The 27371-nt window shown below is 41.7% G+C and overlaps 1 protein-coding gene across 2 annotated transcripts in view; it reads left to right on the top strand.

Moving 5' to 3' along the window:
* Positions 1-2010: 2010 nt before the first annotated feature.
* Plekhg1 (pleckstrin homology domain containing, family G (with RhoGef domain) member 1) overlaps positions 2011-27371 on the top strand; it is a 119371-nt gene continuing 94010 nt past the window's right edge. The window contains exon 1 of one of the 2 annotated variants that reach the window (XM_013517387.1): positions 2011-2216. In XM_013517387.1, the coding sequence (XP_013372841.1) occupies positions 2099-2216 (118 nt within the window). In that variant the 5' untranslated portion in view covers positions 2011-2098. Of the gene's footprint in view, positions 2217-25596; positions 25618-27371 lie in introns of those variants that run through there. The other variant, XM_013517388.1, reaches the window with a different exon arrangement.

Here is a 27371-nt window from a genome sequence, read left to right as displayed (position 1 = left end):
CCATCTTGGACTTCTGAGTAGCCTTCTGGGGACAGGCTTTCAGATATGTAGCTGCAGTAATGGTCGAGTACTCAGACGACAATGGCACAATAGGAAGGGCCTTAAGTATTGGTTCTTTATGGTCTTAATCCTGATCCTCTGCTTTCACCGTTACTGTGTTTTCTGTACCCTCACCCTGAGGGTGGGGCTGATGGTGGCTCCTGTGTGCCTTGTATCTCCTAGAATCCCTAACTCTCCACTCCCGGCCCATTCCGTCCCCGACATTGGGACACAAAGTTCCAAAAAGATACGTGATTCCAGATTCCTGTCTCCTGCTCCTGTCCCCTGATGAGTGACACTGGCCCATACCTTGAGATGGCTGCCGAGCCACATCCTGGGCCCTCTGCCCTGCTTCTGTGCAGGCTGCTTCACCCCAGCAAGGAGTGGCCCCACAGGAGGCAGGTTGGGCCTGTCTTAGTGACTCTGCATATGACAGCAGGCTGAGGTTGCTGGAGGCCTTTTGCCCTTTTCCCTAACAGGTAGGTAGCGTTGCCCCACGCACAGCTCTTCCCTGAAGCTTTCAGCTCAGCCCAGCCAACTGTGGCACAAGGAGCTGCCCGTGGGAAAGGGAAACACACTATTAAAGGGAAGAGACGCACCCCACATGGGGGAACAGGACTTGTACCTCTTGTCACATGCTGCCCCCGGCTCCCCATAATCAAGCACCGCCCGGGGTCCCACCGTTGGCCCCATTCTCAGGGTGAGGGTACAGAAAACACAGTTATGGTGAAAGCAGAGCATCAGGATTAAGACCATAAAGAACTCCAAGTAAGATGGGAACAGAGTCAGCAGCTTCCTCCTCCTGTACCATTTTGGGTTCCCGTCCTCCATTTCTACTTTCCCCCTATCTACAACGATACTGAAGTTTTTCTCATTTGGGAAAGGTCAAAATAATAAAGGAAAAAGTCAACCTAATAAATATGTAAAGTATATAGCCTTAAAACTTCGTTTTAGTAAACTTAACCTTTAAAAAAAAAATGATCAATTTTGGGAGTTTTGGGGAGTCTGCCCCCCTCTTGCAGAAGTAGCCTTGATCTTATTAAATTAAGAAAGGTGTAACTTGGGAAGGAAGCACAGGGTAAAGTCTGGTATGGATTATACTGTATAGTCATAAAAGTCATAACGAAAGCAGATATGGAAACCTCCAAGCCTGCCTACAATTAATTCAGTCTTAGTCTTTACCACATAGGCTGAAGGAATACACCATGCAGAGATACTAGGACTTCTAGAACTTTCTAGAACCCCTTGGCCTTCCTACCACTCTAATGCTGTCGGTCACAGGTCTCTCACCAGTGCACACCTGGCATCCTGACCAGTCGGAGGCTTCTGTGAACACAGTGCCACGTGAGTGTGTCTCAGGTACCACCTACTCAGGGCGAGGTCACTCCAGCTACCTCAGCAGCAGAGATAATTAGGTCACTGGCAGCAATTCATTTTTAAAAAGGCTTTATGAGTTTAAGTGCTTGTGAATTTTTATTACATCTCTTAACCAACTTTCTTCACCCTCAAAAGCCAATATAACTCTTCGAGTGAACACACAGAATATTAGTAATACTTTCATGTAGTGTAAACAAAGTCTGTGTACGTAGAAGAATGGTTCTCTTTGGAAAAGCAATCGCCTGAAAGTGGATCCACAGCAGGAGAGAAAACAGGCTGAGCAAAGACAAATAGGGACACAGGTACATGTCACACCCACCCCTCACACACTGTCACCTATGACTGTTGAAATGAAGAATCAAAAATAATCGCTCATATAAAGGAGGCTGGCATGTCATAAGACTGGCCATTCTCTTCTATCGATTGCCTGTATCCCTAGCCTTCATTTTTATTTTTGCTGCTGTCAGTTTTTTCTTGTCTCATCTCCCAAACTTTCCCTGGGCCTCCTGAGGGAGGTCTCACAGCACCAGAGGACGAGGATGTGGGTGGAGGATGGAGACAGGAGGAACTGCCCAGGCCTGTCAGCCTGGGTGGAGCACCTTCAAGGAGGACGTGCTCCTGCCGCCAGGGCAGCCTGACCAGGCAGCCCACCACCCCTAGCAGGACCACGGCTGCTGGGACCATGCTGTCAGCCACCATGGTGGGCACTCTGGTCCGAGGGTGGAGGAATCGCAGCTCCCCTCGAAGAGCTGGGTCAAAACTCCCTGTCCCACAGAGACAAGGTGGAATTCGGATTCAGGGTAAGCTTGTGACACTATGATGTGACTGACTGACTTTTTCAAAGGGATTTGGGGAGGGGATTATGAGCTTATAAGCTCCCCCCTCCAGTAGAATTGATAAGTAGAGGGTCTGTTTTTCTCCTTGGGTTATTATAAATTGTGGCTAGCTCACTTGTAGGAGATTTATTTTCCTCTGCTCATCAAAGACTCAGTAGCTACACTGAAAAAGATACTCAATGATTTCTGCCTTCTTTTACTTCAAAAGCATGTATTTAAAGGTGGAATACTTCGGTGGCATTTGTGTTCGACTAGTAAAATAGAAAAGTGTTCTGGCTTTTGGCAACTTTCAGTCCAAATCATACGACTTCATTGCCTCTGGTATGGGAAATGGCAGAAGTAGTTAGCTTCTGGGTTTCCCCACTAATTATTTTTATTTTCCTTTTTTGTAACTATTGTTTTGAGGCAACAATAGAACCGGGACAGGTACGTAGCTCTCTTATTAACTGGTTTCAGTATGCTATTGTGGTCCCCTTCTGAAATATGATTTTGTTAGAATAAAATACTTTTTGAAATGCCTGACCTCAATCTCTTCTGTCTAGACCTTGGATTCCTTAATGATATCTAGAGAACTTTGGGTCTTGTGGATTGGCCTGGGGGGAGAAAACACAGAGCCAGCTGAGGAAGCAAGTCTGCAGCCAGAAGTAGCAAACTCCCAGGGGATTTTGGAGCTGGCCGGCTGTCCTTTGAAATGCTTTTATCTGGCCCAGACCCGGGAGCATTTCCTAAGCAGTAAATGTAATTTCTTTTTCACTCCAGCAAGTGTGTATTGAAAGCCAATATTTTTTTTGACATTTTTCTGGTTACTGATACTGCGCCAGCCTACTTTTAAGATACATAAAACTAAAAGTTGTTGTTTGTTTTGTTGTGACAGTGGCTTCCTACCATACTTTTCAGGTTAATTAACTGTGTTCAACAAGGATCAAGCCACGGGCTGGGGATGTAGCTCAGTGGTAAAGCACTTGCTTAGCATGTGTGGGGCTCTGGTTTTGATCTCCAGCACTGAAACAAAAAAAAAAAAAAAAAAAAAAAAGAAAAAAAATTAAACTAAAACATGATTTGAATAAATATTCATTACAAGAGAATAAATTAACCATTTAACTAGGTTTCTCAAACATTAGAAGTCTGCTCTGTGTTCTGAACTGCCAGAGGATTATTCATTATTTGTAAACTCAGTAAGAAGTGTGACTCATAGTGTTTCAAAACTCAAGCACCTGATCCTGCTGCTTTGTTCAGATGAGGAAAGAGCCCAGGGAAGCTGATTATTCAGTAGCTCACAAGCCATGGCCAGTGTAATGTCAGACCAAGGCCTGGGCTCCCATTTCTCGAACTGTCAGTCCCGCATTTTCTCTCCTATCCCATACCCTCCTGGCAGCTTTGGTAAATTTCTATAACAACATTCAGAACCTGACATGATAACAAAGTAATATGCTAACATGTAGGATATTTTTTTATCAATACATAAAGATCTTTAATTTTTTTGATACATAATTGTACATGCTTATGGGTTTGAATGTGATATTTTAATACACGTGTATAATGTGTAATGATGAGATCAGAGTAGTTGTCATATCCTTCACCTCCAAATTTGTCACTTCTTTGTATTGGGAGTGTGCAAAATCCTCTCTACTAGCTATTTTGAAATATGCAATTAAATTCTGTCAACCATACTTACCTTATTATGCTACAGATCATTAGATGTTATTCCTCCTACCCACCTCTACTCCTATATCCACTATGGGTTCTTTTTAACATTGTATTGAGATATAATTCACATGCTACACAATTTACCCATTTAAAAAGTGTGCAGTTCAATGGTTTCCAATATATCACATTATTCATTTTCTAAGCTGTAATAGAATATACAGTAAACATACCATTTACTCTCTTACCCAATTTAAGTATACATTTCAGTAGCATTAATTATATTCACAATGTGGTGCAACCATCATTACTATGTCCAAAATGTTTCACTGTCCCAAACAGAAGTTCTGTAGTCATTAAGCAGTGACACCCCACCTTCCCCCTGATCCAGCCTTTGGTAACCTTGAATCTATTTTCTATCTCTGAATTTGCCTATTCTAGATCATCTGTGTAAGTAGAATTATACAATATGTATCCTTTTCTGACTTTTTGCACTCAGCATTATATTTTCAAGACATCCATAATACGTGGTAAAAGATCATTGGCATGCATGGCTAAGGGGAGGGTCTGCATGCATATCAGTAGGTAGTCATCTTTTAGTAGCTTCCAAAGATTGGTTCCAAAACCCCTATGGATACCAAAACCCCACTGTGCTGTGCTCAAGTACTTTATATAAAATGGCATGATATTTGTATATAATCTATGCACATTCTCTTGTATACTTTAAATCATCTCTAAGCTATTCATAATACCTAATATAATGTAAATGCTACATAAATAGTTACACTCTATTGTTAGGAAATAATGGCAAGAAAAAAGTTTCTGCAGATTCAATACAGATGCAAAACATTCTTTTCCAAATATTTTTAAATCACAGTTGATCGAACCTGTGATGTGGAACCTGCAGAGAAACATGTTCTTAGCATGCTTCAGCTATTTCAAAAAGTATGGGTAGGTATGAGAAGGAGGTGTGCAAACTGAAACAGGGGATGACCATGAAACATCATCACAGGCTGCCTCTGCTATAGATGAGTTCCCCAGTCTCCCAAATGTCAAAGCAAGAGCAAACATTTACAGGTTTTAAGCTCCAACCAAGTTCTTCACTTGGTAGAGTGAAATCAAGTTTATTTTAGTGAATGTATTTTTTCATGAATTCTATTTTCCTTCCTCTGGAAAGCCTCTTCCTATTAGGCTCCTGCCTCCTCCGAATACCTGAATGGTCTGTGGGTTGTGTTGCTCATTTCAGCTCAGTATGTGCAGCTGGTTGTGTTTACTGTTCCGTGGTCTCCTCTCTTTATCTACCCAATGAGCCCAGTTAGATCTCCTTGGCTTGACACTGTCTAATTCTACCATTTCCAGTGTCTGTCCAGAGTTGGCACTCTGAGTATCTGACAGCAGTGACTTCAGAAACACAAAATTCAAGATGTCATAAAGTCAGGAGTCTGGTTTTCATAGATGGCCTGTGTAATCTCTCCTGATGCTTTGCAGTCATACCAGGTACTTAAGTTGTTATGGCTTTTTACATTTCAAAGGCCTGCAGACTACGATTGGCCCAAATATAAAATAATAATTTCTGCCCGTGGAGCTGTACACCCTGCAGTCAAAAAGAAAGCCCTTCCTTCCTCATTTCTTAGTGACAACCTGTAATCATGTTTGAGCAATTTTTGGAATGTTTTTTCTAAACCACCATTTGCTTCTTTCTGTCAGCTGGGCGGAGCTTTTCCTTGTGTCAGTGGAATGGTTCTCCTCCTTTCCCAAGCCCAGCCTCCCACCTAGTGGGAAGAGGTGGTTGCCAATCACAGCCAACAATTATGCTGGGAAAAAAAGTCAGACGATGAAGTGAGCTAATCACCAAATTTTTATTGAGGACTTGAAAGGTTTAGGTAGCCAACAGAGAGTGTTGTGACTGAGCCACTATAATTCCTACCCAAACGTGATGTCCTTGTTCAGCTCCCACTGAGGTTTGGAACAGCTCTGAGTTCTTGTCTAGCCAGCTCGTGGTCCATTTCCTAATTTAAGACTGCAAGCATTTTGAGGTAGCCTGGTTAGAGATCTGCAAATCCCAGCTAGAATTTGTAGCCTTACCTCAGGTATGGTCTAGCAACTTCAGGATGGATAAAATGGAGACAGAAATTGTGCAACCACAACTTGGTGTTTGGTTTGTTTTTATACTAAAAGATTCTTTGTAAAGCAAAAATTAAATTTAATCCCATCTTTAATTAATGGTAATGATTAAATATGACAGTAATGCTATAAAAGAACTTACTATATCTGCCACTGTTTTCTGGTGGAATTTAACAGATTCTCATTCTGACCTATACTTATTTTAATTAGTTTAACTTTAGCTATATAACTCTGTTCTCATATTTCCTCATAATTAACTATGTAATTACCATTTAGTAATAGCCCCTTATTTTAATTAGAATAATCGTGGGGCTCAGATTCAACAAATATTCACTGAGCCACTACTACGTGTAAAACTAATGGATGTTCTGGAACAAAAAGAGCTCCAGGGGTTTCTCCTCAACCTAATAAAAAGTGTGGTCTAGAGAAAGCAAATATAAAGAAATGCAGCAAATACAATAGAAATAAACAGAAGTAAGTAAGTGCTAAATGAACACCCAAGGCGGAAATGATTTATTTTAAGAAATGTGCACAGGGTTTCTCCAGCAAGTAGAATTTGAACTAAGCCTACCTAACCATTTGAGAGTATAGTGCTTTTTTTGAGAGTATAGTACTTTTAACCCTAAAACTAAAACTAAACGCAATAGAAAGTAAATCTTTCAGACTGAATAATTCAGTACTTTCAGTCTTTTTTTTTTTTAACTCACCAGGATTCTAAATTAAACTGAAGATTGGATGTCAATTTAGGCAATTGCACTATATACTATAAGCAAATTTAAAGGCCCCAAATGCACTGGTGATTTCCATAGTTAAGAGAGTGTGGAGGGCACCAGTATGAGCAAAGGTAGGGAGGTATGAAAAGCAAGTGGCATCTGTGGAGAAGGTTGAATTGTCCAGTATGGCTGCAGGTATAGGGCAGAACCTAGAAGGCCTCAATGCCAAGCTAAGGACCTTGAACTTGATCTGTAAGCCTGGGGGGCTCTCATGAGGTTTCCCAGCTTAGTATCCTGCATTAAAAGTATTAAAAGATAGCAGTGTAGAGAGATGGTTTAGAGAGCAAGAGATTTGATCTAGCAAGTCATGTGAAGGAGGAGGTTACTGCAGTGATTCAGACAAAAAGTAATGAAAATAGAGAGAAAGGATGGATTGAAGAGACATAAGCAAAGTTAACTTATTCTATTTTATGGTAAATGTCGTGAGTATTGTTTATTATCTACGGGATTTTAATTTACAGAGGTGATCATGTAATAACGTGGAGACAGTGATGTCATTGAAAGGAGCTTTTCTTACTCGCACTTCTCAGGAGGAGTGGCCATCGCACGGCATGTGGGGCCACACGGGATCGGCAGCATTTGCCAGGAGGCAGAAAGGAGCAGGGAAAAGCCCTGGGCTGGATCCTATATTGGGTTTTGCATGAGAAATACAAGGCAGGGCCAGTAAACAGCTGAGGACTGGCTAGATTGACTAATTCCAGAGGGCCTTGGGTCATAGAGGCTCTACCTAGTTTTCCCGTACCTGGGTTGGTTAAGGGCAGGGGAATTACTGGTTTGGTCTGTGGGTGTTAGAAAAGGAGGTGTTCCAGAACCTGAACACTAGATTGCAGAACAGATAGAAGCAACCTTTGGCTGCTAGTTTGGCCCCATGATGAGTAGACACCAACCAGACAAATGCAAAATCTAAGAAATGCTAGTTACAGCATCGAAGAACTGGGCTAAATGCTTTACAAGTATGTATTATCTTAATCCTTTTAGCAATCTGTGATAAATGCTAAAAGTCCCCATTTTACACAGAAGCAGTTAGGACTCCGCAGTTTGTCCAAGATGTAATGAGCATAAATGAATTTTGGACCTGGGTTTCTGTACTAGGCATGGTCAACTTCACCCCCTGCTGCTGAACTCTGCCCATGGACATGAACTGCACCACTCAGTTGATCTTTCTCAGTCTGTGCTCGAGATATGAGGCTGGTTCTGCTCCAAAGGACCTGGCAGAAACTTGCAGAAGCCTCCCCAGGGCTCTGCACGAAGGAGCAGAGAGAGAGGGAGGTAGTGTCTCTGTCTAAAAGCCTTCCTGTCTCTGTCTGCTGTGTCAGGATTGCACAAAGATGCATGCATTTATACACTGGTGGTCCACTGCTCAGCATGCCTAAAAATAATCAAATATTGAAATGTGTGACTTAATCACTGTCCTTTCTGCTTCCTGGAAATTGCTTCTCAACTCTTGGCTCCTTTCTCTGATCATCCTGACTTTAAGACTTAGATGCTCTCGTATCAGCAAACAAAGCCTTGGCAGATTCCTTTTTCCTCTATATTATCAGCCAGGGATCCAGACTGCACAGGGGATTCGCCTTTGAATTACCCAGAGGAGACTCTGAGGTCCTGCATTGGTAACTACCCTTGCTTTGGTCACACTCCAGCTCCAGTCCTTGGTGCAGGCCAAATGCTCCCCATGTGTTCTATCCACAGTCTGGCTTTTTTCACAAGCCCTTGGCTGCCTTCTCAGCCCCTCTCTCTCTGCACATCCTCACCCACTACTTCCTCCAAGAGCTAGTTTAATGCCGGGCCCCTGTGGTAAGGCATCCATAGCACACGTTGTTACATTTAGAATTCATGCATTAATATCTATGGAGCACATACTTCACCATCTACAAAGCCATGAAGGTGATACAGAGTCACGTGTGCCCTGGCTTTGGGCCTCAGGGACCTTGTCACTAGCTTGAGTGGCAGGATAAAATGGTAAAAGACGTGAACAGCACTCCAGGAAAATGGAAGCTCACCGGGACAGGTTTGTATGTAGTTACTGCTTCCCTTGTATCTTTCTCCATGCTCCTTACACTGGGCCTGGGTCCCCTTGATTCTTTCTCAGGACTGGGCACCATTAGGACCAGCATCACAGATCTAGGTTAGAAGAACCTTTGTCAAATGAATATGGCAGAAATTCCTATTTAGTGCATTAGGTGGGGACAGAGACTGTCTTGCATACAAGGCTCTGCTGCAGGTGGTCATGTCGGTACACACAATACAAGTTCCAGCCCCAGAGTTAAACCATCAGAGTTCAAAGGCCCATTTCACCACTTGCTAGTTGTGTGGCTGTGAAATTTAACTTCATGACTAGCACTATGTTTTCGTCAAGTACAAGATAAGCATGATAGCAATACCTATCTTATAGGTATTATTGTTGTATTAAATGGGTTGATTTTAAAAGAAAAAGCAACTGACATACTAAATAAGCATTATTCTATTAGTTATTGTTATGTAGTGCTTATGACTTAGTGAATTCCGTCTTCTAGACGTTGTGTAGTGAATTCTTACTTACTAGTGCTTCCTTACCCCTATAACTCCTTTCTATCTGCCTTCTACACTAGTAAATTTTTACAAAACTAAAGTTAAAAATCCTAAGCATTTCCTCTGGAATACAAGAATCATGGTGTTTTATTACCCCGACATGGACATTTTAATAGCCAACCATGGCTTTTAAAAGAATTGGGAAGATATACAGAATCTGTTGGCCACCATATTGGAGTTCCTGTTATGTTTTTGTTTCCATGTGAACCCTGTTTTTTCAAAGTTTATAAGTCCTTTGCTCCATGGTGAGATTCAGCAACAAGTTTCTGTTCCAAAGAACAATATTTGTCCTACCTGGTTTCCATTTTCTTTGCAAAAAAGATTGCTCAGTGATGTATGCTCCCAGAACTTGAATTTAGCTTGCTGTTTTTGCAAATGTAACTATTCATACTTGATAATTTTGAAAAACTTCCAAGAACCTCCAAGTAGAACACATTATCCTTTGATTTTTAAATACCATGTTGCTGTTACTTGGTCTTAGTTTCAGATAAGGGTGTAGATAATACTAGAAATTCACTAGAAATATGTCTCTGTTCCTCAGACTAGGAACTTAGACTATAGAAAGCATTTCTTCCATATAGAAAAAAAGGACTAAATCCCCTTTCCTTGAAATTTTAATGTATAGGGCAGTGACCTAACACTGGAGTAAACAGACTTGGATAGAATGCTGGATCTTCTGCTTATTGGTTGTGTAATCTTGGACTTGTAAAGTAGCTTGCCAAAGCCTCAGATGGCCAATATTTATATTGAGGACATAACTCAGTAGCACAGCACTTGCCTAGCATGCGCAATCCCCAGAATGTACTAGAAGAAAAAAAAGCATATATACTGGGGACAGTAGAATTCTTATGAGGACTGAATGAGACCAAGCCTGTCACCTGCTTACTACAATTCCTAACAAGCGTGAGCTCCCAAATGTTCGTTAGTATTGTTTTATGGTGAGCTGTCTGTAAAGTTGCTATCGTCAACTGTATATCCGGTCACTGAAATTTTCTTGAAACACAATATTCTGTCTTTGAATTGAGGGAGATTTTGTGTGTAAATATCAGTGAAGTGACAGAGCGCATTTACTGAAGTCACACTTTTTAGGAACAAAGTGAAAAACCACAAAAAGAATCATTGAAATTTGGAATCTTTGCCTTAAAAATGAATTTATCATTGTCTTGACTCTTCACAAGTGAAGTGAACCTCGGGCAATCTCTATGTATGCTATGCAGCGAGTACAGAAAACATTGCCTAAAACATCACCCCAGACCCTGGCTACATATCAAGATTGGGATAAGGGAGAACTCAGATCACAGAGAATATTACAGCATGACATCTTTCTGTAAATATTTTTTAAAGTCCATACACGCTTTAAATTATTTCTCTGACAGCTTAAATGGAAATTCCTAGGTCGTCTAGCAGGAATTTGTAGGGAAACCTAGAAACCGACACTAATGCTGCAGACAGGGAGGAGTGCAGTGAGCTTGGCGAGGTGTCTTTCTCCCCCTCTCCCTGAAGCCCTGAGCTTCTTGAGGGCCTGTGGGGATGGCAGCCTGCCAGCGCTGGAGTGAAATCTTCAGTTTTTAATTTGCAATCACAGGATGACACTTAGACACTTGTTAATCCTGCCTTAAACACTTCAAAGTGTTTACACACTGATTACACACAAACTCACTAATGCACACGTACTTCCTGCCTTTGTGGAGGATGCATTCGTGTCCATTTTTCTTCAGCTCACCAACCTGACTTTGTGCTGTGTCCTGGAACCCGGCATCTCTGTAAAGTGTACTAGATGGATCATCACCCAATCCAAAGGTGAGCAGTGAATATCTGATTTATAAGCATAATGGTACAAGTGCTTTTAAAGTCCAAAGATATAAGAAATTATCTGGAAATTAAAATGTCTCAAGGCAGGTATTCTTTAAAAGTATCCTTTGTGTCCATAAGACAGGCCCCTGGTGGCCCTGGTGGTAATGTAGTGTTTTAGAAACCAGTCTTTAAAGCTATGCCAGGGGTGTTGTTTCTTTAACAGGTCACCAATTAAATAAGACTGTTTTTTTTTTCAAAGAGTGAAGTTACTTTTGAATTCCAGAAAGGTATGAAAAATTAGGCTGTGATCAATGAAAACTTCCTTGGTTGTAATTACTTTGCTCGATATATATGCGGGAGAGCATGCACACGTACACTACATTCTGCTAAAGACTTTTTGGAAACCATGTGAGAAATTCTTTTAAATACGTAAATACTTTTGACCACTTTAAAATTTCTCCCAGCACTGAGATAGAGTATATGTGATTATTTAATCCTGAAAGAGTAAGAACAATTACAAACCACTGGTAAATTCTTGAACTTAAAAAATGGATAAAAAAGTAAAATTTCATTTACTTAGATGTGCAGACCAGGTTGCCATGCTTGGGCCATGGAAAGAGCCCTGAGCTTGGACTTAGGCTTGCTAAGCTCCAGCTCTCCAGTCTTGACAGGTTATTTTAGCTCTCTTGGTTTCCTGGAAATCTGTGCAGAGTGGCCCAATTTAGGCACCAGCCCTTGAAGGAGGCACCTGATGTGAAGACAGAGTGGAGTAGATTCAAGGACACTCAGCTGAGATGTATGGGGTGACTGGAATCTAGGAGGTGGCCCCAACACTCCTGTTGGCAACAAGCTTCTCCCGTTTCAGAATCTTGCCTAGGGCTGGCCCTGGGAGAGGGAAATCCTTCTGCAAAGGTTCTGCTTGGTTATTCAGAATTCAGATGACCCCGGTGGGGGGTGGGGGGTGTCAGTTTTTTGTGTACAGCTGGGAGGGCGTTTGGCTTCTCCACTGATTGAAACATCTGTTTACCCTGGCCAGCCTCATTGTGGGGAGAGGACACAGACAGTCCCCTATGGTGCAAAGGAAAAAGCTGTGTTATGTTTTCTAATACCAGAGCAGTTCTTATGGGGAAGGATAAAAAATGTTCCTACATGGGTACCTGTTTAGGAAAGTAAGTTCAGCTCTTTTTGTAGATCTGAGGATCTGCATCTCGTGAATTTCTCAAGACATTTTATTCTTCTGGTGGGGTTTCTATTTTTTGTCTTTAAAATAACCTTATGGTTAAAAGCCAATGTTGGCTAATCTATCAACCAGGGATATCAGTTATGAACTATCTTATGGTACATCAATTTTGATCGTGTTCTATCAGTTTTGTTAAAGAAGTTGTCAGTATATTAATATTAATGGTTTGACTCCCTAACCTGGTTGTGTGTTGTAAAAATGAGATATGCAATAAAACCTTACCTAATCCAGCTCATTTAAAAATTCAATTTTATTATTTCCATATGTGTGCATTTGTGTGTGTACACACATATGAAAACAGAGTGGGTTCAAGGAGAACTTTTATATACCTTTAATAAAATGATTAATAGGTTACAAATATAGTAATGGAGCTGCTAATGATTATATGCAGAAGGGTAATAAAATACAAATATAGTAACTCTCAATGGCACTGTAAGCCAGGCACTATGTAAAGCTCTAAAACTCTTCATCTCTTCTTTTCTAACAACTGTGAAAACTGTGTGTGTATTTAGGTGGGACTATGTGGGTTAGGTTGTATGTATGCCAAATCTTGGGTTCCCCTCTTACCTCAAAACAGTCTAAGTATCTGCAGATGATTTTGAGAACCAGGCTGATTTGATTATCATTATTAAACTCAGTCTCAGAAAAAAGTCTGTTTGGTTTTTTTTTTTTTTTTTTACAGAGTTTTATATAATTTATTTCTTTAAAAGTTACCTTTTCCTTCATGGCTAGTACAAAGGCAAATTTCAGAGTAATATCAGATGATAAGAAATTGGTGATTGTGTTTGTTGCTTACACTTCCTTTTTGTTTCTTCACATCCAGCATGGAACTGGCCTTCAAGCTAATGGCATCTGAACATGGCCTGTGGAGTGGTTAGAAGTCAGTGTCTGCTGTCGTGTTGTAGTTATGTAGGAGCTGCCTCTGGGGAAGCTCGGTGCAGGGTGTGGGAAATCACTTGTGCTTTTTTTTCCCAAGTTCCTATAGATTTTTATTTATGTTAAACAAACAAAAAATGTGAAAATTCTCTAAAACACTTACCTGAAGTCTTTAGTGCCTGGCAGGTATCCAAGAAAACAATGCTTTGACTCACTGTGTGATGACTACCAAGTCTTTGGTCCTGGGAAGTTTCCCCTATGTAACAAATAATTGCCTTGTAGATGTAGGTCCCCAAAGTGCTTCTAGAGTACCATCCTTCTAGGTCCCCTTGCTAAGAGGAAAGAAAGATTTTTGATTATGAGGTCCAGCTGCTCATCTCAGGTCACACCATTAGGTTCTGTCCCTCTTACTCATGCAAAGGGCCAAACCCTGAGCTCTCCTGAATAACAGCAGTCTACAAATGCTGACATCTCACTGCCACTCTGAGAGTGTTCAGCATGTGCAAGGCCCAGTCATGCCTTGCACTCATCACATGCTGAAGCCTCGTGAGGCCACAAAAACTAAGCAGTTTTAAACATGGCAAATTTAAACAATAAACAGTCTCCCTCCTTTCAAAACAGTTTACTAGGAATCTTAATGAAGGCAAGGGACCCTCTTAGCTAAACAAACAAAAACTTTCCTTTTTGATTTATAATGTAAATAAATGAAAACTTTGAAACTGTCTAATTGTGCTTCCCTTTGGGGGATAGATACTGGCAATTGCCATTGGCCCCTGCTGTATTTGCTATTCCTGCTATGTTTTTGCATCTATAGAGCCAACTTGTAGATCACTGATTTTGGTAAATAACACACAGAGAGAATAATAATTGTCCTTGGCAGTGAGCAGGTTCCTGTTGTTTCACATTGTCTATGTGCTGGAAATGATATAGAGGGGCTTCATGAAGTATCAGGGTTAGAGGGAGTCAGTCATGCAGTTGCAAACCAGAGAGGCTTTCTGTGTGTTTCAGTGAGGCACAGACTGGGAGACCATCCCAGACTGGCTCAAGCTGCCTGTGACAGGTTGGCAGTGTCTTTAGTCCCTCCTTGTTAGAGAACAGTGGATCTATCTGGAAGATGTCACTAAGTACATCATTTTCTCAATATGTGTCCTCAGGACAGGGCATTAATCATCAAGAAACTTGTTAGTAATTCTCAGCCTCCACTCCAGGTCCAAGGAATATAGGACCAAGCAGTCAGTAATTTGATAAGCCCTCTAGGAACTTCTAATACCAGCTATCTTAGTCACTTTCCTTTTCCCTGGGACAAAATACTTAACACTGACAACTTAAAGGAGGAAATTGACTTAGACAAATTTTGGTATCAGAGAAGTTCATTACCATGATGCTACCTGATTAGCCAAGTGGTTCAGAAGCCTTTGGAAGTGATTCACAAGAGTAGTTTGGAACAGTTTGGAGATACTGGCTAAAGAAGCCCTAGAATGGTGTAAGCTGAACTTGATAGGAGACTCTGGACAGAGCTCAGAAGACCAGAATGCTGATTAAAAAAAAAAAAAAAAAAGGCAGACAATAGAGAGCAGGTTCAGGAGGTTTCAGTTGAAAAGAAAGACTTCTCTGGCAATTGGACTTGAGACCATATGTATTATGTTCTGGAAGAAAATTTGTCTACATTTTGCTCATGTCCTGAACTGGAGACTAGAGACTGAGGTTAAAGGCAAGGGCTAATTAATCTGGCAGAGGAAATTTTGAGGCAGCCTAGTGTTGGGGCTATGGCATGGATACTGTTTTCTTTAAGAGCAAAAGCCCAATTTAAAAGTTCTTGTTTTTTGCCAGAAAGAAAGCACCCACAAAGATGGAGCAAAAGAGGGATTGTTAGCTTAAAAATAAGCCAAGTACTTTGGATCAAGACATAGGAAAAATGGCTTAAGGGCATCTCTGGAAATAGCAGGACCCTACCATTTGCAGGTTTAAACTTGTAAAAGACTTTGCTCTGAGAAGAGAGCCCCAGGGCACTGTGCTCCAGAATTATAGCCTAAGAAATTTGTTCCCTGGGATTCAGTTCACAGTGGTCACTCATCCAGGCATTGGAGGCCTCTGGAGCCATGGCCCAAGGGGGCCCAGGTACTGCTTTAACTGGGAGCAGACCTTGGTCTCATCTAATGGTGCTAGTTTCACAAGCATGCAGAATGCAAAAGTTGTAGGATTGGGAAGACTTCCACCCAGGTTTCAGAAGAAGGCTTGGGAAGGTAGGCAGTGTGCCCCTGAGAGAGCAGTGAGTGAAGCTGTGGAAGTGAAGCTGAAAGTGCAATGGAGACCTCAGAAAGTCACATAAGGTCAAGAAACATTTGAAGAAAGTATCAGGCAGTGAGTAAAATCAGCTGAAGGAAGAAGCCCTGACGACTATAACCACCATCAATGCTTCAGGGGCAGGGTCACCCAAGTCCTTTAGAGTTCACATGTCATCACAGTTTCTCATGGGTACTGGACATGAAACAGCATGATTTAATGTTTGCCCTGCTGGGTTTTGAGTTTGTTTTGGTCCTACTCGTTTCTATTCCCCCATTCCTCCCTTTTGGAATAGGAATATGTACCCTGAGCCATTGTGTATTGGCAGTGTTTAATTTTCTTTTTGATTTTTACAGGATCTCACAGCTATGAATTTGTCATAAGTCTCAAAGGCAACTTTGGACTTGGACTTTTCATCAATACTGGAACTGTTAGGACTTTGGCAACACTTAGAGATGGACTAAATACAATTTGCATAAAAAGAGCATATAAAGAATTTTTAAAAACCAGGTCCCCAAAATTCAAAGGCCCAACCCAAAAATGGGCATCTGAGATGAATACATACTTTTCAGATGAAGAAATGCTAACCCTTCTTCATTGCTGGTGGGAGTGTAGATTAATGAAACCTCTGTGAAAATCAGTGTGTACCCGTGTTTATAGCCACACACTTTGTCAGCTAAATCTTGGAAACAACCCAAATCCCATCAACTGAGGAATGGATAAAAGAAGATGTGGTATTTTTATACAGTGGAGTATTACTCAGCTATAAAAAAGGATAAACTTGTGGCTTTTGTAGATAAATGGATGCCACTGGAGACCATACTCATAAGTGAAATAAATCAGACCTACATGTATAAGCATCATATTGTCTCCCTAGTGTAAGAATCTGAAAGAGTAAATAAAACCCAAAATGTACAATAGATAATATGAAAGGGAAAGAAATTGCTCAAAGGAACAGGCGAGGAATATAGCTCAGTGACACAAGCACCTGCCTGGCAAGTGCAGGGTCCGAGTTCAATTCCTGGTACCAAAAAAAAAAAAAAAAAAATGAAGGAACAACTAGGATGAGGGAAAGAAGAAAAAGAAAGAAGGAAGGTTTTTAATATACATATATGTATATACATATATAAAAGGCTAGCTGGGATAACTGTACTGCTGATGTCTGGTGGTTTATTGAAAGGAACAGTAAATGCTTAAATTTTTTTATATTTTGACCAATTTTGCATGCTTATATCTGGTAATCTGAGCAACTCATTTGAAGACCATGTATGAACCAGTTTCCTTCAGCAAGCATTTGGTTTATAAAACTTATAATAACTGTATCAGAAAATGTCTAACTAGATTAAAATCAAAATGTTTATGATAGAATAGAATGCAAAGTCTATTTTGAAGATACCATCACTATAAATGCTTTCACTTATCTTAAGACAACAATAAGCAATAGAACAACCATTGGTGAATTCCTACCATCTTGGCTAATGAAACTCTGTATCATCTCTAATTTTAATAATTGTTTTTTATTCTCTTTAATAGTTTGAACAATCTTCCATTCTTACATCTGGTAATCTGAGCAACTTCCTTGAAGATAACAATATGTAATATAAAAACCACTGCTAATTCCTATCATTTTGTTTTGAAACAGTGTATCATTTTTAATGTTCTGACTTTGTTTTGTTTATGTCTGTGATGTAGGCATTTTGCTATTTTTCTTTTTTTTTTAACTACTCTCTTTAAAATAAAAAAAAAAAAAGATGAACCTGAGTCTTTTGGTGACTAGGAGCACAATGTTTTATATCTAGATGTTGCCAAAGAGTGTCATGTGGTCATAGGAGGAGCTTTTGCAAGGTGATTAGGTATGCAGTCTTATAGATAGATGACTTGCTCTTAGGAGGTAGGGTCTGGTCAGAAGAGGTAATGAATGTGGGTGTGGCCTAGAAGGATTTAATCTCCCTCCCAGCTCCTCCTTTCAGTCTATCTCTGCTTCTCCTCCTCCATGATATGGGGTGATGAAATAGAGAAAATAAAATCTCTGATGTCTCTTCCTCTTTCTGTTGGTCTAGGACCCCACCCTTATGATTTCATTTAACTTTAATTACTTCCTTGGATTATTAGGGCTTTGACATTTGGTCGGGGAGGTCACAATTCAGTCTACAGGAGTGATTTAGAATGGGTTAGCTCACATGTGGGGAAATGTTGGTTTAGACCGTGTATTAACCAATTTCCTTCAGCAAGCATTTGGTTTATAAAACTTATAATAACTGTATCAGAAAATGTCTAACTAGATTAAAATCAAAATGCTTATGATAGAATGGAATGCAAAGTCTATTTTGAAGATACCATCACTATAAATGCTTTCACTTATCTCAAGAGGAACTCTAAAAATAAAATTATAGAATGAGATTTACCCACGTAGAAGAGAAAATCCCACACCTTCCACAGTTTCTTGGCCACAGAGTTTCCATAGAAGTGTGGAGAGGCAGGATGCCCACAGAAGGTGGTAGGACCAGCCTATGCTCATGTGCGCCACTGCATGTGGCTTCCTGCCCCTGCAGGAGGGGTGCTGCAGCCTGAAGCGTCCTGAACAGACCTACATAAACATGTTAAATACTCTAAAGTTTGTTAGACTTGCTAGATCCGAGGCAGTCTAGAGTAGCCTTTTCCCTCAGGGAAGCTTTTAGCTTTCTGCCTTTTCTTCTACATCAGGATTAGAGGAAAGTGGCTGGTTTTGGTTTTCTGTCCCCCTCACCCAGTCCCTCCTCCTCCTGCTCCTGAGGGAAGATATCACATATCAGAGGCCATCTTTCTGCAGAAAACTTGGAGGTGTCTGCCAATCCGCTCCAAGGCCTCTGTGTATTAGAATTTTTATCTTCAGAAAGAAATAAACACTAGTATGGTGGACAGGATGGGGCTTTCTTCCCTTTCTAGGAAAAATACTGGTCATTAATGCCTGCAGCTGTCTTCTTCAGTGATCAGTGTCAAAAGTCACAAATGTTCTTCCAAGTTAAAGGAGACCGTTTATTCTTTTTTCCTTACCCGTAAGCTTAGTTTTGTAGTCATTGTTTATTTTGATGGACAAACCAAAATCTCCAGTTCTAAAGCATAAGTAACTCTGCCCTGTTGTCTTTTAAAAGGTACCAAAAAATAAACTTAGAGTTTTATGAGATATGATATATAAATTTTGCCATTTATAGTAAGTGGATCTTAGCCCATCTTTCAGGAAACCATCAGAAATAATTTCCTGCTTCAATATTTTTATAAGGATGGGTAGATGAGTAGGATCCCCAGTGTCACCAGCCAATTCAGTGTGTCATCTTCTGGGGGCTAAGTTGCCCAGGTATGATCTTGTCTTAGCCTCCAGAGTAGTTGGGATTACAAGTGTGCCTGGCAATTCTGAGATTTTTTAATGTCAAAAATTCTCATGCCGGTTACCTGGATATTTAGTTTGGCAGATCTCCCAGTTAAACTGCTGCTTCTATGTTAATTCCTTCACACAAACTCTAAGTGAATGCTAACATTTTTATTGAAATGTAAGTATGTAACAACTAGAAGGATAAGACTGGTTCATATAAATAACTGAAGGATGAAAACAAGAGCTAACATTCCTTGACTTGCTGTTTATATTCTCCCTCCCTTCCCCTGCAAACCTTCCTTTGTTTCACCTCCCTCACCAAATCTTCCCATTACCGGAAATTAGTTTATGGCTTTTTCCCTTGAATCTTGTCTAGACCAACAAGAAGTGATGTTTTGCTTTTTACATTTCATTTTTATATGGCTTACAGATTGAAAAGCAATAAACTGATGTTACCATATTTTATAATTGGGTAAGTTCTAGGTCTACTACTATAGTATACAGGCCAACACCCAGATATGCACATATGTGTAATCCAGCATCAGATACCTCAGGGCCAGGCAGATCTTGTAAAGGAGAGAAGCAGGCGGGTAGAATACCAAAGGGGATGGGGAGGACTGCGGCAAACTGGAAATCGCACAGCTGGGGTGAAGCAAGCAGGCTTAGCCTGATCCCCACCCACTGCTGCTGATCAGGAATGTTAGACTAGTGATAACAGAGTTTTATACTTTGGAGTTGTTGTTGCTGCTGTTTTTCCTCACTTACAAGTTCTCGTTTTTATGTGAGATAGTCTGATTTTCTTAAGAAAAACGAGACCTTCATTTAAAGAAATTTAAACCCAGTATTGACCACATAACAGATCTACAGGCCACACTTTATCTGCTGGCCTCAATTTGCAGTTCCTAGGGCCAGCTTTGGTTCCGGCCAGACCTCACCGGCCCTCTGAGGGCAATCAGTTTAAATCATCAAACTTCGCCAGCTCCATTGTCTTTCCTACCAGCACAGGGGCAGGACCTCACCTTTGCCTTTCTTCCCAAGGAGCATCCTGCGGCCCTGTCCTGAGCAATGCAGAGTTTCCAAGCTCCACAGAGGAAGGAAGGTTCTTGGTGGGCCCCAGTGCCCTACCCTGGGCTACTGAAGCTCACTCTTCTCTTCCAGGGAGAAGGGTCTCTCTTCCCTGTGTCTCCATCTATCGGATAAAAAGACCCCACAGCTAGTTGATTGTGTTTCTGTTGTAATATTTTATCCTCTTTTCGTTTCTTGCCATCCAGTCTCTTCTTCCTTCTGGAAGCGCACACAGGCTGCCAGACTGCTGCAGTGGGACCCACACGCAGTATCGGTAACCAGCACATCCCCTGAGCCTCAGGCCTTGGCTCACTCTATCCCCTATCCTATCCACTTTTCCTTCCACTTGTCTCTCCCAGGCTGCTAAGTCTTTTTATTGCTACCAGAAGCCTACCCTCAGCCCCTCAATTAGAATCTGTGATATACACCTGAAAAAATATCTGTGTGAGTTTTCGATATTGCCAGAACTCTTTTTCCAGGAGCCATCTTAGACAAGCCCCTGTTGTAGTCAGGGTTTGCAAGGGGAACAATGTAGCACACATAATTTATAGGATTATTTTATAGTAGCCAGCCAAAGAGTCATACACAAAGAGAGTGCAGGAAATCTGTCCACACACTAAAACCCAAAGAATCCAGCTGAGGGCCTGGATCTCAAGGCAATGTCCTGCATGAGTCCAGCTGAAGACCGAGAGCCCATGACAGTGCCTCCCATGAGTCCAGCTGGAGGCCTAGAGCCCACAGCAATGTCTCATGCAGGCCTGTTTCAAGGATCTGTGCTGGGAAGGCCCAAAGGTCAGTGGTGGAATCTAGAAAGTCTGTGCCAGCAGCATGAAGGATCTTTGCTAGCAGGCTGAGGGATCTGCACTGGAGGCAGGAAGCAATGCTCAAAGTAAGAACCAGAGCTCCCCCAAAGTGAACTGTAGCCATTCTCAGTGACAAGGTCCCGAGCTCCTTCAGCGATAAGAACAGTCGCATTCATATCAGAGAAGCCAGCATGACAAGGTCCTCCAGGGGAACCAACAGCTTCTTAACAGCTTCTAACAGCACCTCTTCTTCTTCTCCAGTTCTGCCTCTTATTCTGCTGGCAAAAATCTTCAGATGGGCCATCCACACCCAGCACTACACTAGTTCAGTTCAGCTGGGTGTTACAAGTTGACCAACAGTTGTCAATCCACCACAGCCCCTTGTAAATCAATCATGGAAAGAGACCTGGTTGGGGACAACTACAAAGAATCTTCCAGTCTCACTTACTCAGTTTCCACAGAGGTTCACCCAGAACACTTTCTTGCACTACCTTTGTTCTAATCGTCATAGTTGCACATAAACTTAAGGGTTAAAAGCTTCTTGAATGACTTAAAACCAACTGTACTTTCCATTAATTATAAAAGCATATTTTTGCAGTTGTATACTTCACTCGGCGTCTGTGTTCCTGCTATTACAAGGGTATATTAGGGCAGGTACTTGGTTGGGATGCAGCCAGAAATTATGACAACACCCATGTGGTAAAAGGAGCTATTTCATAATCCACTTTAGAACCTGGTTTTCACAATGCAATTTTGCACAGAGTGGAGATGATGTCAGTGAATAAATAAAAAGCATGACCTGAATGGCAGACATGGGGCTGCTTTTAGATGATGCTGAGAATTTTTGTAGGGAGTTTTTCTCCTGGTAATTGCCGAATTAAGATGCCTTTCACAAATTCTGATACATAAAGAATTATCGGTAATTTAATTCAGTTTTTGTATTGTTATGGTTTGGTTCTCAGATGTCTCCCATAAACCTCAGGTGTTTAGAGATTGGCCTAGAAAGGACATTGGATTCTGAGAGCCATAACTTCATCTGTTAATCTGTTGGTGAGTTCGTGGCTGAAGGAGTTATTAGCAGGTGGGGCCTTGGCAGGAAGTAGGTCACTGGGCGTGTGCCTTTGAAGGATGTATTTTATCTCTAGTCCCTTCCTCTCTCTGGCTCTTTCCCGCCCTCTCCACTTCCCGTCTGCTGTGAGGTGAGCGGCTTTCCTCCACCACACCCTTCCGCCATGTTCTTTCTGCCTCACCACAGACCCAAAAGCAATGGAGCCAGCTGACTACGGACTAAAATCTCTGAAATCGTGAGCCAGAATAAATCTTTGCTCCATTTAAGTTATCGATGTCCAGTATTTTGTCATGGCAAGAAAAAGCTGGCATACCTATGAAAAAGCCACGTGCTTCTGCCTCATACATCAGCTCATGGTTTTCCATGATAATTGGCCCACACTGAAGTTCCTAAAGTTGTTTTCTCAAGAGAAACTGTCCACAGAGTTAAGAAGTAGGTCACAGTGTTGACACATCGTCCCAAATCGTGGAATCTTTGATTCATATATTTGGAAAGTGTTCTTAAATGTCAGAGACTCCAGACCTCAATTTTCACTAATCCAGAGGGAATGTGGAATCCAAAGAGGTTAGTGACCTGGCCAAGATGATAAACATGTCCTGTAGATCTGAGATTCCACATGTCTCAGCTCTGGGTCTTGTGTCCTTTCTACACATCGTCTCACAAGCAGCAAATGCTGGCATATAAGCTCAGCTCTGGGGATGGTTTTTTATTACTAAATCACTAGGAGGATAACTGGTAGTCATTGTGGAAATGTAATTCCTCAGTCCTCATAGGGCAGCTTAATTTGTTAGGCTTGTCATTTTGTTATGGCTTCATCTGTGCAGACTCTTAAGAAAAAGTTTCATGTCTGGGGAGCTGCTCCTGGCTGCGGGTCCCATAGTTAATAAGACAGGTGACCTAGGAAATACACAAAGCTCAGATGCGCCTGGTCAGTTAATGAGGCACCTAGAAGTATCAAGAGTAAATGGAATGATGGGCTCCCCCTTTCCCTAATCTGTCCTTTTGTGACCCCTTCTTTTAGGGCTCCTTTAATGTTCACTTTCATCTGATTATTCCGAGGTGAAAAAGCTGGGCAGGGAAGATTACACTGTGATTTACTATAACACGTTTTATAAGGACCCTTGTCCAAGTGGTTATGCAAAAACAGTGTCAGGATTTTTGCCCAAGCGGCTCTGCTGCATGTCTGGAGGAAGGAAAAAGGCTGAGAAGACAGAAGACTCATGTAAACATACTACAGGATAGGGTCATACCAGAATGGAGAAGGAAAGTAGAAGGTACTTTCTAGGTGGGGCACTGTTAGAGTAAACAAAATTATTAATTGTGGAACGCAACTGTATATTTGCAAACAAGAAAAATATCTAGGTTGGGTGGTCACTGGCATAATGCCAGATGTACCAGCAGTCTGTGCCCACAAGAAGTAGAAGAGTCAGGAGGGTCTTTTCTCTCCTCCTGCCTTCCCCAGTTACTTCTCAGCCGTCAGATGGCCCTGGGAAGACAGCGCCGCTGCTGTTTCTAAGGGTCTGACCTGGAGCAGCCTGGAGCACATTTATTCCCCAGAAGACATTTTTACAGTAGTGAGTTCGCATGAGGAGTGTGGAGATTCTGAAAACACTTTGGTAGAAACAGTGAAAAAGCAAAATCTGGAGACACAGGGAGAAGGTGACCAAGGGGGAGTGCCGTTTTCAAGTACTGTCCCACAATCTCTGCAACCACAAGGTATAACCATCCCCATGAACCCTACCTCTGGGCCGGTTCCTTAATAAACATTTGAAGGAAGAGGCAAATACCTGTGGAAAACCTGGTAGTCCATCTCACGTAACTAAGCCCCACGCACATTAGAGGTGTGATTTCTCTTGTGCGTTCCCAGGGTTGTCCTTAAAGAACTTCAGCTCACTGTGAGAAGGTACTTTAAAGACAAGAACTGCCTCCTCTCTCAGTGCGCTGGGTTATGTGACCAGGTCTGCATCGCTCAGTAATCAGCAGGATCCAAGCAGAGGCAATGCACACGTCCTGAGATGTCATAAGCCAATGAAGGCTGTGTCAGAGAGCCAGTGAGGAGTTGAAGTAGAGCACCCCTAAGTCTCTTTCCAGTACTGGTAAGCTGTGATCACAGGATGTTACTTCATCTGTTCCTCTGCTAGAAAATAAACTCCACGAAGGCAGGGATTTTTACTGTTTTATTCATCGCTATAATTTTGGCACCTGAGACACTAACATGGAAGTGGCTCAATAATATTGAGTAAATTAACATATCAGTTGAAGCAAATGTGAAATATGTTTCTGGCTTGGAACAGGCTCCAACTGATCTGATGCAGATCACAAAGGGGCTAAAATTTGGCATTACATCACAAAATAAAAAGCAAGGGTCTCCATTCTGAAGAAGCACGTGAAGTCAAACTGCTGTCTGCTTTGAAGACCAACGATTCTGGAGTTAGTATGAGATTGTGTCTGCCTGAGACAGGCGAGGCACTGAATTAGCTCAGCTGGTTCACACTTAGTGTTTTTCACCAAGGACCCTTACATTAAAGGGGCGGGTTGACTAGGCGAGCCGGAGGGGAGGTCCCACAGGAGAGACAACCACAGCAGAATGCCTTAGCCTCTGGTCTCTGGGATAACCCGCAGGGATGCAGGAGGGACGAGGGGACAAAATAGGGTAAAGGCGAAGGGAGCCTGGGAGGGCTGGAGTCACAGAGGAGCTGTGTGGGATGCAGCCGTTCCTGACCACTAGGCCTCTAATCAGCAAAGGAGTGGAGGAAATGCCGATCTCCCTGTCTTCTTGCCTCACGACATCGGTGCCTCCCAAGAGCCGAACCTACCTGGATGCCAGCCAGTCAGCGAGCAGGGTGTGCACACCTGGGAACAAAACAGGACCCAGGGATGGGGGTGGGGACGGTGTGCAAGGAATACCCATCACGAAGTATATTCTAATTACACAAATAATACATACTCAGTAAAGAAACTTATGAGACATCACCAAAGGGGGTAGTGGAAGAACTCACCTATAATGGAAGAACTCACCTATAATCCCGCCTCTCCAGCTGCCGGTATTCATAGTTTGGCTTTTTCTCCTCCCTTTTTTCTTTTCTTATACACTTTTAAAGGATTTGATCGTTTTTATTTAGAGTAAACCAAAGTAAATTTGGTTACACTTGTTTCGTGACCTAATTAAAATAAACCTGCAGGGGAACAGAGAGCTCCTTTTCCTTCTCTTTGTTCTGTTAACATAAACAAGTTACTTCATGTACCTCTGTGGGAACCAGGAATTAAGCAAGCGCTTAGGCTCACAAAAACTTTCAGCAAGTTTGACTGTCAGCGTGGATACCGAGTAATTAAACATGAGATGAAAGATGAGTCCAGCTGGGCTTACTCTGTGAGATCGGAATGGGAACTGTAAGGGCGGGCATCCTGAAGTGAGCTTCATCTTACTTTTCAGTGGAACGTTTCTGTCCACCTGAAGGGCAGTTTGAGAAGGCAGGTTGGAAAAGTCAAGCCGGTTATTTATGTACGTAATTCTTGAGGCCGGGATACGGCTCAGCAACACAGCGCTTGCCTGGCAAGCACAAGGTCGCGAGTTCAATTCCCAGTACAAAAAAAAATTCTTGGTAGTTTATGTCTGTGGCATCCCACATTGCTGAGTAACACATTGCTCGTCACACTTGTCATTCGTTATTTGAGGCTTATCCACTCTTCCATGGCAGGCGCTCAAAGAAGACAAAACCTGTGTCCATTAAATGCTCAGCGTGAAATCTGGGCCTCCGTGGGCCCCAGTTACCAAGGGTGAGTGGGTGACTATCTAGTTAAAAGTCAAGAGAAGAAGTAAATGGATGAGGGTCCTCAGGCTGTTGCTGTTTGCTGCACCCAGGGCGACGGGTGGGCATTTGTAAGCATACACTGGGGTCAGCAGCCCTGGTTGCTTTCAGCCTACAGATTAAACTTTTTAAATATGTTTCAGTATGAAAGGGCAGAATGTCATCAAAATGACAGATAAAATTGTCTTACATAGCATTCCCCACTGATCTCAAGGAGATATTTCTGCTATTCCCTTACTTGAGAATATTACAGCAGGAGGACTTTAGTTTGCTTCACTGTTAATATACAATCACAAATGCGTGCGAGTGTTACTGATTTATCTTGTACCATACCGGGTGTTCCTGTAGCCACTTTTTTCGTTGGCTGTGTGGAAACTGATTGTGTTAACCAGTCAATCATAGTTATTCACAAGTTATTTACCTTTTTATGTTTATTAATTCTGCTTAGTTGTTGCTGAATAGGTTGTCAGATTATTTTCATTGTTTTAATGTTTAAAATAGTATGCATACTGTTTGTCATCATAGGACTTCATAAAGTAAATAATTTTACATATAATTGGAGTAAGCACTGAGTTCTGAACTCAAAAGAAGGAAAGTTTTGGGGTACAGTGCATCAGAGGCTGAAATAATAATCTTGTTCTGCCATGTGCTTTACTACACCATAAATGACAAAAACAATCCCTGTTTAATGTTTTCATTTAGTGCAAAAAGTCAGATTTCCCCAGGGTTTTATTGTTTGTTGTACCCACTGAAACGAGTTGAATACAGTACTATTTTAGTTCCCTTTTTTTATTAAAAGTGCTCAAAAATTTTTTAATGTTTTCAAAAACAATTAAAAACATTTTACAGAAAAAAATTCTTGAAAGAATTAAGTCACCTCAAATCACTTAGGAGTAAGTTCTGTGTTCTTGGAGTGGAATATGCATTTGGTGTCATGCAAATTCCCACCTAAATAGGATTGTCCCTGTGACATGGTACAGGAGGCCAAATGAATATAAGCTCCAGCCCCCCTACCCCCCACTTCAGTTCTAAAAATTAGGTTAAGCTGTCAACCATTGTGACACTGACAGTAGCTTTGCAAGTGGGGAAGAAGAAAGTTTGTGATGCCCCTGAAACATGGTGATTGCTCCAGGCAGGTTCTAAACCAGTGCAGAAACTGATTTAAATTTGCACTGAGCATGTTGTTTGTGTCTCCCACCTCCGCTGCTTGTGAGAGCCACCTCTGAAGCCACAACCACTGGGTCAGCAGAGAGTGGGGGCAGCTGCAGTGTGGAATCCTCCCAAAGGAGGTAGAAAGGCCAGCAAATGGGGGTTGTCCCCCCCGCCTTGAATGACAATGGTTATTACTCTGGAACTATAAGAGATTCTTGTTTTAATTCATATTTTGGAAAATACTACTGCAGGATTTCAACAGAGCACCCCAGCCCCTTCTGCAAGTTCATGTACTACATTTTTTTATATTCTCCAAAGTATAGATTGTGTTGAATGCCTTCAGTTATGAATGGATTAGATGTGTGTTTATCTGCTGGAGAAATATGTGTCTGGAAGCAGACTGCATTCTTTCAGGGATAATTCACTCATTGTACTTAACACAGCGAGTCCTCCAGTGGTGTCCTTAAAGATGGCAGCCGTAGATTATGGAAAGCCAGAGGCTTATTGTAACATATTTGCTTGCTTGCTATCTAAAGATTGTGCAGTTCAGAAATAACCAAGACTCAATTT

Source organism: Chinchilla lanigera, unplaced genomic scaffold, assembly GCF_000276665.1.
Source record: "Chinchilla lanigera isolate Chin_1 unplaced genomic scaffold, ChiLan1.0 scaffold00038, whole genome shotgun sequence".
Classification (NCBI taxonomy): Eukaryota; Metazoa; Chordata; class Mammalia; order Rodentia; family Chinchillidae; genus Chinchilla; species Chinchilla lanigera.
The sequence above is the reverse complement of the archived record's forward strand: the minus strand, read 5'-3'. Positions and strand labels throughout refer to the sequence as shown.